The 18152-nt window shown below is 47.0% G+C and overlaps 1 protein-coding gene across 1 annotated transcript in view; it reads left to right on the top strand.

Moving 5' to 3' along the window:
* The window catches only part of MCPH1 (microcephalin 1), a 242733-nt gene that overhangs the window by 206885 nt on the left and 17696 nt on the right, over nt 1-18152 (top strand). The window contains exon 13 of the mRNA XM_021717094.1: nt 16801-17038. Within this exon, the coding sequence (XP_021572769.1) occupies nt 16801-17038 (238 nt within the window). The remainder of the gene's footprint in view (nt 1-16800; nt 17039-18152) is intronic.

Below are 18152 nucleotides of genomic sequence, written 5' to 3'. Positions count from 1 at the left end.
GAGGCAGAAGGATCGCCTGAGCCCAGCCCAGGAGGTCAAGGCTACAGTGAGATGTGATCATGCCACCTCACTCCAGCCTAGGTGACAAAGAGACCCTGACCAAAAAATAAATAAATAAATAAAAAGTAAGAACAATAAATAAATCCAAATTGGTAAGTTTTGTTTCCATTTTTAAAATTTGTAAACAAATGTTTAGGCATTTGATCAGTTCAGTGGTTTCTTTAGACAAACAATAAACTACTATTACAAGGTTCCAGAGAGTGCATTCTCACACTTTTCAAATATGCCTGATTATAAACATCAGGAAAAACAAACTCTCAGAACTTTGAAATGATGAAGTTGTTTCCAGGTACTTGCGCATACAATAATATATCGAAAACATCTAGCAACTCTGAAAAGAAGGGAGGAAAAGCCTTCGGAAAATCAGACACATTTTTCCCAATTCAAACTCAAAAATTCACAGCAGGTCACTATTATGTTTGGTACACCTTGAACCAAACTTTGCATAAAAGCTTCATCTAGAAACCTGACCTACATAAGGTGCGTGGGCATTTTCTATGAAGGCTAGATCCCTGCCCTAGTTGGAGGGAACACCCCTAGGTCCCGTTGCCTAAGCTGGTGCCTGTCAAGGGAGGAACAGGAGGAAATGTGGCTTGCCCCCCACCCCCCGCACCCCAGTGGGCAGTGCTGGGCCGAGGGAGATATCTTAAGGGGGCAGGAATGTACACGTGAGAAAGTGTGGTAGCCAGATTGAAAAAGGCATTAACAGGGCCAGGCGTGGTGGCTCGTGCCCATAATTCCAGCACTTTGGGAGGCTGAGGTGGGAGGATCGCTTGAGCCAAGGAGTTTGAGAAAAAAGCATCAACTACCTGGGAAACCAAGAGGCTGATGGGGTCCAGGACACCCACCCCAACTGTAGCACCTTAGCATCTGAGAATTCCACAGAAGCAGGAAGGTCACTCTCACTTTCCCCTCTTGGGCCTCCTCCCCTGAGGCTGGCTATAAGATCCTCATTGGGTAGAGTTCCTCCCTACACCCAGCGCAAAGGAACATCCTTGTCTTTGAAGACACAGGAGTACGAGAAGGGTCCAAGCACGTGGGGCTTGCTGTTCCCCTGGTTTATGACCCTTAGATCACATGCCCTTTGGTCACACATCTACACAGTGTCCACTCTCCATCAAACCTGAGCATAAAATGTACACTTTGCCTGTTTCTTAAGGTCCCGATTTTCTTATGAAGGCTCTGTAGCACCTAAAACTCACATTAAGTACATGTGTTTACTTTCCTCTTGCTCATCTGTGTTTTATTATAGAGAGGGTCTCAGCCATGCACCTAGCAACAGGTGAGGCAAGAAATCTTTCCTTCCCTACAAGACCCAGGATTGGCAATAAAGTGACGTGTTCACCTGCAAGAAGGGGCTGGGAAGACCAGGCTAGCATTTGGAACACTGGTCTCGTTCAGCCCCCATGAGGCGAGGGCTGGCAGGACCTGGCCTCAGCAGAACTGGAGAGCAAGCCAGGAGGAACAGATGGAAGCTGACCTGCATGTCCGGGTAGAGAGAGCATAGGGCCTGCCCAGACCCTTGATGGGGTTGAGCATGGTCAGACCCAGCCAGACCTCAACCACTAGACCTCACCTGCCAGACCTCAATTGCTAAGCCTCACCCACTGGACTGCACCTTCTAGACTTCACCTGCCTGACCTTACCTGCTAGACCTCACCTACCAGACCTCACCAGTTGGCCGCTGGGCTGACCAGGTGTTGCAGCACCTGTTGATGAGTAGAAGACAAGCAGGTGGTGGCCTAAAGCCAGTTCTGACAGAATAATGCAGTGAGAATTACAGCACTATTTTGTTTTTGTTTTTGTTTTTTGAGTTGGAGTCTCACTCTGTTGCCCAGGCTGGAGTACAGTGGCACACTCACGGCCACCCTAGCGTCGACCTGCTGGGCTCAGGTGATCCTTCTGCCTCAGCCTTCCAAGTAACCGGAACTACAGGCACGCACTACCATGTCTGGCTAATTTTTGATTCATTGTAGAGATGGGGTGGGTCTCACCAAGTTGCCCGGGCTGAACTCAAACCCGCGGGCTCAGGCAATCCACTCGCCTTGGTTTCCCAAAGTGCTGGGATGACAGGCTGAGCCACCAAGTCCCGCCAGCACTATGTTCTTAAAAAAGGAAGATCTCTTTACTAGGACAGCTAATTTGTTATAGAATTGAGATTGCATTCACTGAACTGATTCATTTTCAATATTTGTCCTCATCTTTCAAGCTTTTTAAGACAGCAACACTCTTCCACTCTTTTTTGGTAGATGGATTAGGGCAAGGCAGTGATACCCACTTGAGGAGAACTTACAGATACCCTCTAAGCTCATGGCTTTTAGAGCTGTAAACCAGCCTGCCCAGATAGAACTGTGTGCTCCTTTGAGCCTCCGTGATTCCAGTTCAGGTCTTGGCTCTCATTAGAATCACCTGGGGAGATGTTTGTAACTCCTGCTTCTCAGCCGCACCTCCTTTAATTGAGTCAGAAGGCGTGGGATTGGGGCCTTGCCCTTGCTATGTTTAAAACTTCCCAGGTGACTGTGTTAGCTAGCGGTCATTTTTGAGAACCCTGGTGAGAATCCGTTCTCAGCCTCAGCAGCCCATTAGACTCACCTGGGGAGCTTTAAAAACTACGAATGCCCAAGCCTCACCCCACCCCCAGTTGTTCTGACTTAATTAGTGTGGGAGGGGCTCCTGCAATAATATTTTAACAGCTTCCTGGGGATTGTATCAGGCAGCTAGAGTAAGAACTACTCCTTCTAAGCACGAAGACCCACAGAACACGGGAGGGTGTTGGGGGCCCTGTCTGCAGTTTAGCTGAGAACTGAGCTTGCAGCCACACTGTGGGCCTACCCTGGTGCGTTTAGAAGACTTACACATTTCTTACCACCTACCAGACAGTTTTTAAAGGATCAAATAAAAGTTTCTGTAAACCCAAGGAGTTATTTCCCTTTGAATTTTATCATGATATTGAGAAGTGAGAGTTAACAGCAGTCAGAGGCGATCAGAACCATGTGTTGCCAAGGAGCTTGTGTTATCTCGAGTGAACAAGAAGGACAGGGCAGTCCACTAACGAGGAAAACACCCGCCATTCGAGTTTTGACATGTTTCTTGCAGTTGTTGACAACTAAAAGGCATGAAATCCAGATTTATGCCTGTTTTAAAAAGTTATTTGTGGATTCCCAAGACGATTATGTTCCCATCACTTACGTAGCCTTTAAAAAAAAAAAACCTCAAATGACACTTAAAAAAAAAAACCTAAGCTTGGCACACACTGAGTTCCAGTTTTGGGTGTCTGAATAGCATTCAGTGAAAGGAAGGAAAAAATGCATTCTGCCCTCCCTGCACTGATAGTTTGTCATGGAGAACAGAAAGTTCATTTGCTTGTGATTTTGGAGACACTAAGTTGAAAGTGATTCTTCTTTATTTCGCTTCTTGCATGAAATGAGAATTTGAGGAAACCGTCTCAGGAGAGTGCGCCCTGTCTCATTTTCCAGGCCTTTTCTGTAACCCTCTAACAACTTTACAGATTTTGTTTTTGCTGGGCATCCCATTATCAAAGCAGCGTCCCCTGCAACATGGCCGGGTGACCACCACGGGGCCTGCGAGGCTGGTGGGCAACCAGTCAGGGGTTGTCTTAAACCACTCCTTCTTCTCCCTCCACCTCAAGTGTTTTGCCTGGGTATAAGTTCTTTGACATTTCTCCCGACTTTTATTTCTGAAACATCAGAGTGTTAAAACCAAGGTCGATTGTATAAACCCTTCTCCCATGCTTGACAACACATGTTTTTGCCCAAGGCCTTTGCTGCCAAAAGCCACAAAGATTCTCTAAGTCATGTGCACCATTTTTACTGGTCTTAGGAGTCTCGGTACTTTGACATGCACTGTTCTCCCCTTGTCGAACTGTTAAATGCTCTGGGCTTCATTTCTCTTAAGCAGATGCAGATGTGTGGGGTGGGGTTTCCGTGGGTCTCTCCTTTTCTGCAAGAGCTGGGATGGGGACTGAGACCTCAACGCAGGCCCAGAGCTCAGGCTGGAGGGAGGTCTTTGTAGAGATGGGGGAGAGTTGTATACAATGTAGGCTAAATTCTCCTTTATCAGCTTTTTTTTTTTTTTTGAGTTGGAGTGTCACTCTGTCACCCAGACTGGAGTTCGGTGGCACGCTCCTGGCCACTGCAGTCTCGACCTGCTGGGCTCCAGCAATCCTTCCGAGTAGCCGGAATTACAGGCGTGCACTACCATGCCTGGCTAATTTTTTGATTTATTGTAGAGATGAGGTTTCACCAAGTTGCCCAGGTGGGTCTCAAGCCCACGGGCTCAGGCAATCCACTCAACTCAGCCTCCCAAAGCTCTGGGATTACAGGCTGAGCCACTGAGCCCGGCTTATCAGTTTATTACTTTGGACATTGTATAAGAATTCCTTATAAATAAGGGAGCCCCAAACAAACCAGAATTTTTTTTGGAGGGTGAGGCTCTTATAGTCCAGGCTTCTCCCAATAGGTGAGTGTTCTGGGAACGCATCAGCATGAGTTGTACCAGTTAGCATTGTTATGAGAGACTGCATTTGGCTTCAGTGAATTTTTTTGCGGGGGAGAGTCAACACAATTGCCCATTTCATCATGGGTGATTTATGAATTTACCTGCCCACACTGCACTGAGTGGTCCTGACTGTTCAGCAGTTTTTGGCCCCTCAAAAAATGGCATGATCCCCATGCCCCACCCTCCCTATTCACCTGAGCGACTTTTTTTTGTTTCCCTGGATGAAAAAAGTTCTCAAAGAAAAACACTTTGCCAATATGGAAGAGGTGAAGCAAAATAACGTCAGAAGCTCTAAAAGGCATCAACGTTGATGAGTTCGAAAACTATTTTGAGCAGTGGAAAAGCATCTCGATAGGTGTATTGCCTCAAACGAAGAGTAGTTTGAAGTTTAAACATGTAAGAATAAATACACAGTCTTTAAAAAAATAAATTCTGGGGATTTTTGGGTCCCCATATATATATATTTGACTCCCTAAGCACTGTGGTTTTCCTGGAGAGCAGGCTCCAGCTCTTGATGCATCTTGGCCTCCTCCACACACCTGGTCCTGCCCTTCACCTGGCTCTAGTGCTGCAGTGACTCACAGGACACCAAGCACTTTCCTGAATTCAGCCGTGTGACACATGCATGTGGTGGAAAGAATGACAAGGTCAAAGACAAGCCCCACACCAACCTGGGAGGCCGTCATGTATTATGCTTCTAGGGAAAGTGGGATCTAAGCAGGCTGTGAAAGTGGGAAAGTGGGATCTAAGCAGGTCACAGAGCTGGGGAGGCCCGAGCCAGGACACCATATGCAGTATTCGTGCAGTCACATCTCACATTAGCAAGAAAACCAAATTAGAAGTTTGACTATGGAAATATGATGAATTCTGACCTATCTGAAAGAGGAAGATGACTCTGGAATAGAAGACCTGAGTATCTTCAGTTGCTGTCAAGGAACTGATGGTGCTTTCGGATCCAAAGGTTGCTGATCTTTCCTGGGTCAACAGGTCATGTATTTTAAGGCAGTGTGTTGTGCAGTCAAGGGCATAGGCTCTGAAGATGGCAAGGCAGATCTGACTTGAACCCTTATCCCAGCACATGCCAACATGATACGCTGGTCAAATCAACTATGTATGTGGATAATGATAGTCCCTGCCTCACAGGATTTTTGTAGCAATTGAAATTGGCTATTTCTCAGAAAGCACCCAGAATAGTTGAGCAAATATGCTGAATGCAAATACTCAGTAAATGCTAACAGTTATTACATAATATCTTAGTTGTTCGTTTCAACAGCTACTTTATATTGCCTTCCTAATGTCCACGAATGGGGTCACCAGTTATCCAGTTATGCGAGCCAGAGTCCTAGGAGTGTTACTCTCTGACGCAGTGAGAGAAGAAAGTGTCCGAACCAAGGTCATCATCACGTGACCACTGGCATTTATATAGCAACTTCCCAGGCACCAGGCACTGTGTTTGGCAGATATTGTCACTGTCCTCCAGCATCTGCTGGGTAGATGCTATGACGATTTACACTTGTAGAAGCTGAGACTTCAGAGATGTAAGGACTTAGCCAAGCCCACACAGATACGAAGCAACAGCTGGGGTTTAAATCCACGTCCTTCCTGGAACCCAGGCTGCACGCATCCACTGTGTCATTTGGGCCAGGAAGAGGGAAAAGGAGGTAGACACAGGGTGGTTACAGAATTTGGCAGATGGGGCTGGGGGTGGGGGGGCATGGCTCCTGAGGGAGAAATCAACATTGTTTCAAGACTAGGCGACCAAGACAAAATGGGAAACAAGAAACAGGAGCTAGGTTGAAAAGGAAAGGTTTTTATGTTGAAGATACATGAAGTTAGACATCCCTGGACTTGCCCAGCAGCGACTAGGGACATGTGACACAGAATATAGCTGGGAACAAAGCTCTCACCTATAAGCTACTTTTATAGATTCAGCTTCCATGTACTGTCACACACACACACACACACACACACACACACACATGCATGCACACACACAAATAATAGCTGACCTTCATTTATTCAACTATGTATTGGGTACCACGGCTGGACCAGAGCCTGACAGGTGAGAGTGGGGAGCCTTCATGGTGTCTCAGAGCACAAGGGCAGGGGTGATATGACATAAGGGTAAAGGCAGGTCCTAGGGCCAGAGGACTTCTCACAGTTCTGGGCACTCACCCGTTAGCTTTGGAATCTTAGGCAAGTGACTTCCTCTCCAAGTCTCCAGTTTCTTGTTGGGAAAAGGGGTAACAGCAGTACTGGGAGATGGACCAAACACCCTCTTAGGGTCCCGGTCGGGCCTGAGAATTAAACTGACATACAAGAAAACAAATAACTAAATAAACTGACATACAGTGGGTTAACAAGAGAAAAGCATGCAAATTGTATGTGACACAGGAGATTTCATAAGGAAATGAAGACTCATAGTAGTGGCAGAACCTAAATGCATTTGCATTAGGTTGAAGAAAGAGACAGTTGTGGAAAAGTAAACTGTGTGGGCAGGCTCAGGAAAGATAGAAGTTGTTAAAAGATCTGTTTGTGGCCAGGCACAGTGGCTCAAGCCTGTAATTCCAGCACTTTGGGAGACCGAGGCGAAGCTCTCTCAGCTATAGCTCCTCACTGGAGAATGCTTCCTCTCCTGGTACACGTAGGGCATATCTTCCACATGGGAGTTTTTAAGCTCCTGTTTCCAGAAAGAAAAGGGGAGATTAGCATGCCCTTCTTGCATCTATTGTGTTTTCAGTGCCTTCAGCTCAGCATAATCCTTATCCAAAGTGGACCGTTCTGGGGTGGCCCATTCTGCCATCCTTCAGTGCCTACCCCCTAGCATTTTTATGAGGATTAAATAAGTTGATACATATTTGTAAAACATTTAGAACCATGGCTAAGTGCTAAGTGTTTATTAAATAAAAGGTATAGTGCAGATTTGGTTTAACTGGAGAATCAGGAGGGCTTCCCTGAAGAAGTGACAGTGGAGCCAGAAATCCAGACAGTGAGTCAGTTTCAACCTGACCAAGAAGGGATCAACTCACATCCAAGCATGGGGAGCTGGAGAAGAAGCCAGAGGAGCCTGTAGCCAGAAGAGAGGTGAGGGCCAAGGACTCAGCTGCAGATAAAAAGAGGGGCTGAACCATGGAGGGTCTCATAGACCCTTTAAAAAGTTTTGCTTTTAAGCTGGGCTCGGTGGCTCAGTCTGTAATCCCAGCGCTTTGGGAGGCTGAGATGAGTGGATTGCCTGAGCCCGCGGGTTCGAGACCCACCTGGGCAACTTGGTGAGACCTCATCTCTACAATAAATCAAAAATTAGCTGGGCGTGGTAGTGTGCGCCTGTAGTTCCAGCTACTTGGATGGCTGAAGTGGAAGGATTGCCGGAGCCCAACAGGTCAAGGCTGCAGTAGCCGGGAGCAGCCACTGAACTCTAGTCTGGGTGACAGAGTGAGACTCCAACTCAAAAAAAAAAAAAAAGTTTTGCTTTTTATGGCCCAATGTGATGGCTCTCACCTGTAATCCCAGCACTTTGGGAGGCCAAGACGAAAGGATTGCCTGAGCCCCCAGGCGTTTGAGACCAGCCCAGGCAACTTGGCGAGGCCTTGTCTCTACAATAAATCAAAAACTCAGCCAGGCATGATAACGCATGCCTATGGTTCCGGCTACTTGGAAGGCTGAGGCAGGAGGATCACCTGAGCCCAGCAGGTCGATGCTGCAGTGGCTGTGATTATGCCACTGCACTCCAGCCTAGGCAATAGAGTGAGACTCAGACTAAAAAAAAACCAACAACAACAAATTTCACTTTTTGCTCCAAGTAATCTGAAGCCATTGGAGAGTTTTAAGAGTATGTGTGTGCAGACATTGTGTTGAGCCAAAGAAGGGATTGTCTTAATTGGGGTTCTTCAGAGAAACAGAACCTATGGCATATAGAGAGGTATGGGGGAAGCGATTGATTATGAGGGGTTGGCTTGTGCAATAACGGAACCTGAGGAGTCTCATGGTCTGCCACCTCCAAGCTAGAGACCCAGGAAAGCCGATGGTGTGATTCAGTCTGAGTCCAAAGCCCTGAGAACGAGGAGCTCTGATGTCCAAGGGCAAGAGAGGATGTCCTAGATCAGCAGGGAGAAAATTGGCCCCTTCTCCATCTTTTTGTTCCATCTGGTCCCTCAGTGAATTGGATGACACCCACTCACACTGATTACCTAGTCCACTGATTCAAATGGGAATCCCTTCCAGAAAACCCTCCCAGACAACACCCAGGGGCAATGTTACACCCACTTTCTGGGCATCTCTTAGCCCAGTTAAGTTGACATAAAAGATTGTATCACACAGATACAAAAGAATACATACCATATGCTTTTATTTTTATAAAATCCCGTAGTTGACAAAAATGATGATGATAGAAGTAAGAATAGTGGATATGTCTGGAAGGTGGATGAATTCCCTGCAGAGGGCATGGAGGGCTATCTGGAGCTCTGGAGTGTTCTGAATCTAGATGGGATAGCAGTGGAGCTCACACAGGTGAAAATTCAAGATTCGTGGACTTGACACACTTTACTGTACACACTTATCCTTGATTTTCAAAAGGAAAATTTGTGAGAGACAGGGCCCCAAGAGCAGGTGTCAGCTCCCCGTTGTAAGCCATGTCAGTCATCCAGAGGAGAAATGGTGGAAGCTTGGCCAGGGTGGTGATGGTGAAGGAGATGACAAATGGATGGATTTCAAATGACTCTCAGGAAACAAAATCCACAGACTTGTTGATGAATCAGTTACAGAAGGTGAGGGAAAGAAAGATGTCAGGAGTCATTCCTGGGCTCTGGTCCTCGTCACAGGGTGGCTGGCTGGTTCCGTGCATGGAGATTCTGAACCCAGCAGTATGTAGCTGCCCAGGTTGGAATCCGAGGCTCCTTCCCTACCTAGCTTTGCAACCCTCTATGTGCCTTATTTTCATTTGTAAACTGAAAACAGCAACACCATTCTTTCATAAGGTTGTCTGCAGAGTAAGTGAACTAAATCATATGAAGTGTTAGAATTGCCTGACATGGACAGGTGCAGTGGCTCAGCCTGTAATCCCAGCACTTTGGGAGGCTGAGATGAGAGGATAGCCTGAGCCTAGGGGTTCAAGACCAGCCTGGGCAACTTGGTGAGACCTCTTCTCCACAATAAAGCAAAAAATAAGCCAGGCATGGTAGCTCATGTCTGTAGTTCCAGCTACTTGGAAGGCTGAGGTGGAAGGACCGCCTAAGCCAGCAGGTCGAGGCTGCGGTGGCCATGAGCATGCCACCGCACTCCAGCCTGGGTGATGGAGTGAGACTCCAACTCCAAAATAAAAAGAAGAAGAAGAAGAAGTGCAGCGAACTCTCAAGGTCTGTCAGCTGCTATTAGATGGACTGGGGATAAGAACACGAGTTGAGTCTCAGATGCACTGGGTCTGGAGGACCTGTCAGTCACCCGGGGGGAGGGGCACGTGTGGGCCCAGAGCTCAAGGAAGCCCTGTGTTAAAGAGACACGAGATGTGTGAGTTCTCTGTGGGCAGGAAGAACAACTGGACCTAGCTGGGGGTGTGGAAGAGACTACGGGCGGTGGGGGCTCACGTTGAAAAAAGGAGAGAGGGGCAGTGAAACATTCTCTAGGTTTCATGGCAGGTGGTGAAAGTGAGTCAGACAGAAGCCAGTGGTGTTTTGGTTTGGGGGTTTGTTTGGTTGGCTGGTTGTTTTTGTTTTTGTTTTTCTTTTTTTGAGACAGGGTTTTACTCTATCAGCCAGGCTAGAGTGCAGTGGTGTAACCATAGCTCACTTCAGGCTTGGACTTCTGGGCTCCAGCAGTCCTCCACCTCAGCCTCCATACAGACTACAGGTGCCACCATACCTGGCTGAAACCCTGGGGATGTTGTGTCTCAGAAGCCAAGGGGGAGAGATGCTTCAAGAAGGGGCAGTGTCACAGCAATGCCGAAAGCTGCTGAGAAATCAGACAAGAGGAAGGCATCTTCTGCACACACTGTTCTGAATACCTGACAGACACTGTCTGCATGTCACGTGCCCTCTCGTACCATCCCAGGCAGCTTTTGAGTCAGCCTACACTGCACGTGAGCAAACTAAAGCCAGGTGCACAGTCAGCTTGCAGAGACAGAGTCTGACACAAGGGAACATCTGTGTTTATCCTCCTCACAACTGTGCATCCCCTATGGGTGTGGAGGGATGCAGGGATGCGTGGCCAGAACTCTTCTTTATTTTAGATTCTGAGGGTATAAGAGGATGTTCATTATATGGACATATTGCATGCTGGTGGGGATTGGCTTCGGGTGGCCCATTCCCCAGATAGTGCATGCTGTACCCAGTAGGTAACTTCTGAACCCTAATTCCCCTCTCCATCCCTCTCCTTGTTGGTTCTCCAGTGTCTATGATTTCCATCTCTGTGGCCATATTACTCCTGCATATGAGTGAGAACATGCAGGTTTTCTGCTTCTGAGTTAGTTGATTTAGGATGATGTTCTCCAGCGCCATCCAGGTTGCTGCAGAGGACATGATTTTGTTATTTTCTATGGCTGGATGGTATCCATGATGTATATGTACCACACTTTCTTTACCAAGCCAACCAAAGATGGGCGCTTAGGTGGGTTCCACGATTTTGCTTTTGTGAAGAGTGCTCTTGGTCAAAGCTCTGGATCCTGTGTTCCAGACACACTTTGTAGTGCTCACAGTGTGACCTTGTCCTCAACTTCTCTAGGCTTCGGTGTGCTCATGAGTCAGGTGAAAAAGTAAGACCGTAATAATCCCTGTGGGTGCCAGAGCATTTCATACTAAATGTGAGCAGCTTTTAAAAATGTATTACTGAGCTGGGCTTGGTGGCTCAGCCTGTAATTCCAGCACTTTGGGAGGCCAAGACAAGTGGATTGGTTGACCCTGCAGGTTCAAGATCAGCCCGGACAACTTGGTGAGACCTCGTCTTTACAATAAATAAAAAAAATATTAGCCGAGCATGGCAGCACATGCCTGTAGTTTCAGCTACTTGGAAGACTGAAGCTGAAGGATCACCTAAGCCCAGCAGGTCGAGGATGCGGTGGGCGTGAGCATGCCACTGCACTCCAGCCTGGGCGACAGGTTGAGAACTCTGGCTCCAAAAAAAAATGTTATTACTCGAACTGCTTCTTACACTGAGCTCTGTGTGCCTTGATCTTTCTTGTGTGATTCGTTTACTTGTTGATAAGTAATTTTTGATCCATTAAAAGTAAAACAGACAGATACAACACAGAGAAGAATGAAAAAACATGAGCTGCTGGAGGAAATTTACAAGGGCTGCCTCAAGCTCTGCCATCAGAACCCCTGAGAGGACATCAAGTAGACTGTGGGGGACACAGTGATATCCAACAAAGAAACTCTAAGTTACAAGCGGGTGTTTTCCTTCATGACATTTAACTTAACCCTCCAAACCATCTTCTTGGTACTGATATACATCCTTTTATAACTTACCCTACACCTCACTTCTTGTTCCAGTTCTTCCAGATTTTGGAAACAGCTTTCATGGTGTGCTGGTCTTTCTAGCCTTTCCAGTTCGACTCTTACTCTGAGCCATAGTCTTCTTCCTTGAGACTGTTTTCTCTCCACGATGATAAATTGCTCAGAGAGAGGAAAATGAACAGCATCTGTCTTCTTTCTTTTCACTCCCTAGCTTTCAGGCTTTCTTCTTTCCCCATGATGAAGAACTATAATATAATTCTGCTTAGAAAGTACAGACCCCTAAGCCCCCTTCCAACAGAAGAAAGGATTTCAAGTTTGTGATCACTCTACTTTCCCATAGCCCAGGGGTCTCCCAGGCCAGAAGTTGACAGAACTGTCTTCATACTCTCCTGAGATTCTTTTATATGTCTTTTAGCCCATTTCCTTAAAACTAAAAACATGAGACATTGATTTTCCTTATAGAAACTCCTTTCTAGTTCTTTCAAAAAGTGTTTCACTGACAGTGTTTCAAATTACAAAATTCAAACTTGAAACTTTTGAACTGCAAATTTAGCAGAAAATGAATCCATCCTCTTGTGGCTTTGGTTGTCACCTCTGTTCAGATGACTCCCAGACCCCTTTCTGGCAGTGAGTTTTCCGTAGAACCATGCCTCTCAACGAAAACAAACTTCTGGGTTTTTTCTGCCATACACACACACACACACACACTTCTGACACCAAAAGTGTGTGTTGTTTGTTTATAAACACCAAACATTTCTTCACTTCTCTGCAGAGGCCAACTGAGTATCTTGCAATTCAATTCAATTATGACACTGTCTATCTGGAGTCAGTGTCAGAAGCTTTGTCAGCAATACAGTCTGCCTTGACTGATTCTAGTAAATAGATTTGGAGGGTCTGAGCTAAAACCCATTAAATCAGTAGCTTTTCTGGTGAAGACACAAACACAAATGCAGGCAACGTATTTCAAAGCCAAGCTACTATCTCTTGGGCCTTAACTAGCACTCCCCATCCTCTGCATCCCAGGACTCCAGGAAGATCTCGTTGCAAAGAGCAATCTCCGCCTTCTGCCGCCACCTCCTTGACACATGCTTGCAAGAGGGACCGAAAAAAACCCCAAATTATCTTTTGGAGGGCAGGCCCCTTGTAGTATAGGCTTCCCTACTAAGTAAGTGTTTTAGGAACCCATCAGCATCAAGGTACCAAGTGGTGTTGTTGTGAGAGGTTGCCTTCGGCTCCACTGAATGTTTTTTTTGGTGATTCTTTCAGCACATGTGCTCATTTCGTGATGGGTGATTTACGCCCACACCCGTCCACACTGGTGCTAAGTGCTCAGCAGTTTTTGACCAAAAACAGCATGACCCCCCCATGCCCCACCCTCCCTGTTCATGTGATCTCACCCCAAGCAATTTTTTTTTTTTTTTTTTGGTCTTTCTGGTTGAATAAAGTCATCAAAGGGAAACACTTTGCCAGTGTGGAAGAGGTGAAACAAAAATGGCAGAAGCATAAAAGGCATCAAATTTGATGAGTTCAAAACTGTTTGGGGCAGTGGAAAAAGCATAGGTGTATTGCATCAAATAGAGAGTACTTTGAAGGTGACTGAAGTTTAAACGTGTAAGAACAAATACACAACTTTTTATAAATAAGTCCCAGAGTTTTTTGGGTTCCCTTGTACACATGAGTATATGCGCATAGTCATGAAATGACCATTTTGTCACCGTTGCAGAGAAAAGCAAGAATTCTTGAACACGCAAAATTCACCCCGACTACTGAGCAGTCTTATTTATTTTGCTTCTTAGCCCTGGAGCAGCCAGCAAATGCCACTTAATCCCCTTTTCTTTCATGATTCCTTTTAAAGAGATGTCTTGGGTTCTGCAGGGGAAAATGCATGCCTCCTTGGAAAGAGATACGTTTTTAGACTGTGCACCCCCTGCCATGTTATCTGATTGTGGCTTTCTTTGCCTCAGAGCTATTTTACAGCCCTATAAGTTGTAAAGAACTACTGGCAGTGGGGACATTCATGTCTAGGGGCAGGAAATGAATTCTGTCTGCTGGAGGGATGCCCCTTTCCCCAGGGAAAAGCTAGTTTTCTTTGTCCATTTGCAAGTTCATTTCAGTATCCTAATCCATGAATGTGTTCTTCAGATTCTCATTTGAACCGGTTATAGCATCTATCTGAGTTCAATAAAATGAACACATCTCTCTTTTTTTTTAAGAGGTGGGGGTCTCACCATGTTGCCTGGGCTGGAGTGCAGTGGCTGTTCACAGGCACAATCAGAGTGTACTGCAGCCTCGAACTCCTAGGCTCAACTCTTCCTCTTGCTTCACCCTCCCAAGTAGCTGGGACCACAGGTGCATGCCACCGCATCAGGCTAAAATGAACATGTGTTCATTTTATATCTGCATGAAAGTTATGATTTTTGAGCTTTTTAAAAAATCATCTTTTAACTATTTTTAACTAGAAAATCTCAGGCCAATCTATAGGCTGTAGTCCCAGCTCCGTTCATCACCCGAATAGTAAACATAGCAGCCAGTAGAGTTTTTCAACCCTCACCCCCTCTCTACCCCCTCCTACTATGTTGTTTCAATTGTCAGCTACTTTTATAATTAATTTTTTGAACGTGTAGTTGTGTTCCACTTTAACAAGAAAGATACTTGATCTTGTGTTTCGATGCAGCTTGGTCCTGTGGTTCACCAAGTTCATGGACACCAGGGACTGTGGGCTTTTTCTTGCTTGACTCACCATTGGCCAAGGCAGACCTTTGCATGCCCCAGCTCAGGACTGTCATCCGGGAATTAAACTCGGCCCTTTCCCCCACCTATTCACAGGAGTATTACTAGCAAAGCCACCACACAGGGAGAATTATCATTTGCTTTATGAGGGTCCTGCTGCTGGTTTCACTTGCAAGTCAGGTGAAAGCTGAAAGAAGTTCGGTGCCAGTAATGACTCCACACCCAGCCAGGACCAAGAGATTTATTAAAGCGGCTGTTACAGAGGGGATCTGTAACAGGAAAAAAGAAAAAGAGAGAGAGAAAGAGAGAGTAAGAGAGAGAGAGGAAGTGGGAGAGAAGCGGGGAGAGAGCTGCAGAGAGGGAGAGAGGGACAGAGAGAGAGAGAGAGAGAGACCGAGAGAGAGAGTTGCGGGGAGAGGGCTGTATTTATCAGCCTGACAGGGGCCGGAGGGGGCCGTGCTATGCTCCTATTGGAGGAGCTGCATGGGAACAGGGTGGGGCCAATGCCGTGTTATAGTCCTATTGGACGCATAACAAAGCTGGCTACGGATTGGAGGCTTGCAGGTTTGAAATTCGTGCGCGGGAAGGTTTGAAATTCACGCATGCGGGGAATTGTGCTCACAGAAGCCAGGACCTAGGGTCTTTGTTGTCTGGTGTGTCGGCGCCATGTGGGGAGCCGCCCCTCTGGCCACTTTCTGCGCCCTTCAAAAGCTATTAACTGCGTAGTGTGGTGTTGTGCAGTTCAAAGCAGAGAAGAGAAAAAGAGGGTTTCCTGACCATGTTTAAGTGTATTTTTTGTTCTTGTTGGGTTTTTTAATTTAGGTTTTTGGTTTTTTGGGGGGGGTGAGGAGTTTGTTTTGTTTTTGAGTCGAAGTCTCGCTCTTTCTACCACGCTGGAGTACAATGGTATGATCAAGGCGACTGCAACCTCAACCTGCCAGACTCAGGCAATCCTTGTGCCTCAGCCTTCCATGTAGAGAGGACTACAGGTGGACACCACCACACCTGGCTTTTTTGTTGGTGGTGGTGGTGGTCTTGCTATGTTGCCCAAGCTATTCTCAAAGTCCTGGGCTCAAGCAGTCCTCCTGCCTCGGCCTCCCAGAGAACTGAGATTACAGGTGTGAGCCTCTGTGCCTGACTTGGTCTCAGCTATTACAGGAGAAATAAGCAGGTTAAAATACTCAAAACATGTATGACAGATAACCTTCATCATCTGTCAGAGAGTATTTGCACTTAAAAAGAAATCGTGTTCACCCTGTGTTAGTAAAAATGTGTGTTTAGAATAGCTGGGACTTCCCACCGTTGCCTGGGTCAACCAGATGACCACACCTCATCAGAATGAGCAGCATGGCTTCACACTCCTGTTTCTAGAATATTCCCCACTGTCTGTGGCACCCTTCATAACCATTTTCATGATAGCTCATTTAACAACCTCTAGGCACTTCCATTCCCCCAGCCTAATGTGTTTTGGGAATGACTGTGGGAACTCTGCTGTGGTACTACCTTGTTCTCTCTCCACCCATCTAAACTGGGGAACTTGGTTATGGTATTTCTTAAATCCTGTGAAAGTTGTCTGCTGCCAAGAGCTGCATACTACCTTGCTGGTCTGGAGGATGCTGTTCCCATGACGGGAGTTTATAGAACATTGGAATCTTGCCTTGACGTGCACCTATCATCCAAGTGACTTAAACAGGATTTACGGAACATAGACACAACTCTCGCCACTCTGTTGAAGAGTTGATTATTGGCCAACATTTTGTTTTAGAATTTGTAATAATTCAAAAGCCTACACTTCTTTTTCTTTTTTCTTTTTTTTTTGTCTATAAATTCTTTTCCTTGGAGTTTTACTCACAGCCACTTGAGAAAATGTCAGTTTTACATCATTAATGTCATTATCTTCTCCAGATGCTTGGAATTCAAAATTCACCTGCACACATGCAGCCTTACGTTGTTTGTTCTTTTCCCGAAAAGGGAAGCAAGCTCACCCTTAGCCTACTTGAAACAGAATGGGATGGTTCCTCCTCACGAGTCTCCCTCTGTCTCCCCACAGCTGTGCCGTCGGGAGCGCCACCTGTCTGCACGGCAGTACCAGGGAACCCTCTTCTCCGACCAGCCCGTGATGTTCATCTCACCAGCCAGCAACCCCCCGAGGGCCAAGCTGTGCGAACTGGTCCTCCTGTGTGGAGGCCAGGTCAGCCGAGCACCACACGAGGCCAGCGTCTTCATCGGGCCCCCCAGCGGACAAAAGACGGCAGTGGTCAAGTACCTGTCCGAGAAATGGATCTTAGGTAGGAATCCAGGTGCAGAAACCATGCCGGGGGCCCAGCTAGATGGCTTCCAGAGAGGGAAACTTTGCATACACGCCCCTCCTCACAGCCTGGCGTGCTGGGTTTATGTCTCTGTCTTGGGGCATCTGCCTTAACAGAATTGTGGGTTATCCCAGACAGTCCTGCTCCTTCCCATCAGCTGAAGTGAAACAACAAATCTGGTTCAACTTTGCCCCCTCGTCTTCCCTCGCTCGGGTGAAAACCCATTCTGCCCAGAGCCACCCCACACCATGAGCTGTGGCCACGTGTCTGCGTGTCCCTCCTAGACCCTCTCTCCCGACTGTCTCCTTGTTCTGCTTCCAGGAGCCCTGGGTAACACTCAGCCATCACCGCCCCGGCCTCCAACCCTGTCATAGCCCTTGTGTCTCATGACCACTCCTTGTGCTTACGTGCTTCAAGAGCATTAAATATATAAAAGGAGGCCGGGTGCGCTGGCTCATGCCTGTAATCCCAGCACTTTGGGAGGCTGAGGTGGGAGGATTGCTTGAGGCCAGGGGTTCGAGACCAGCCTGCAGCACGGCAAGACCTTGTCTCTACCAACAAAAAAGAAAGAAAATTAAGGCTGAGCATGGTGACTCAAGCCTGTAATCCCAGCATTTTGGGAGGCTGAGGCAAGAGGATTGCCTGAGCTCAGGGGTTCGAGAGCAGCCTGGGCAACCTGGTGAGACCTCATCTCTACAATAAATCAAAAAATAAGCCAGGGGTGGTAGTGCATGCCTGTAGTTCCAGCTACTTTGGTAGGCTGAGGTGGAAAATGGAAGAATCGCCTGAGTCCAGGAGGTGGAGGCTGTGGTTGCCATGAGCGTGCCACAGCACTCCAACCTGGGCGACAGAGTGGCACTCCAACTCAAAAAAGAAAAAATTAGCCAGACACAGTGGCGTACGTGCACCTGTAGGCCCGGCTACTCAGGAGACTGAGGCAGGAGGACTGCTTGAGTCCTGGCGGTTAAGGCTGTAGAGAGACTTGATTGTGCCACCGCACTCTAGCTTGAGCAACAGAGTAAGATACCAACTCAAAAAAAAAAAAAGAGTCGGGCTCGGTGGCTCAGCCTGTAATCCCGCGCCTTTGGGAGGC

The sequence above is a fragment of the Carlito syrichta genome, unplaced genomic scaffold (genome assembly GCF_000164805.1).
Source record: "Carlito syrichta isolate Samal-C Ts95f unplaced genomic scaffold, Tarsius_syrichta-2.0.1 Scaffold309283, whole genome shotgun sequence".
NCBI classification, from domain to species: Eukaryota; Metazoa; Chordata; class Mammalia; order Primates; family Tarsiidae; genus Carlito; species Carlito syrichta.
Note: the sequence above shows the minus strand (reverse complement) of the source record. Positions and strands in the feature narration are given on the sequence as shown.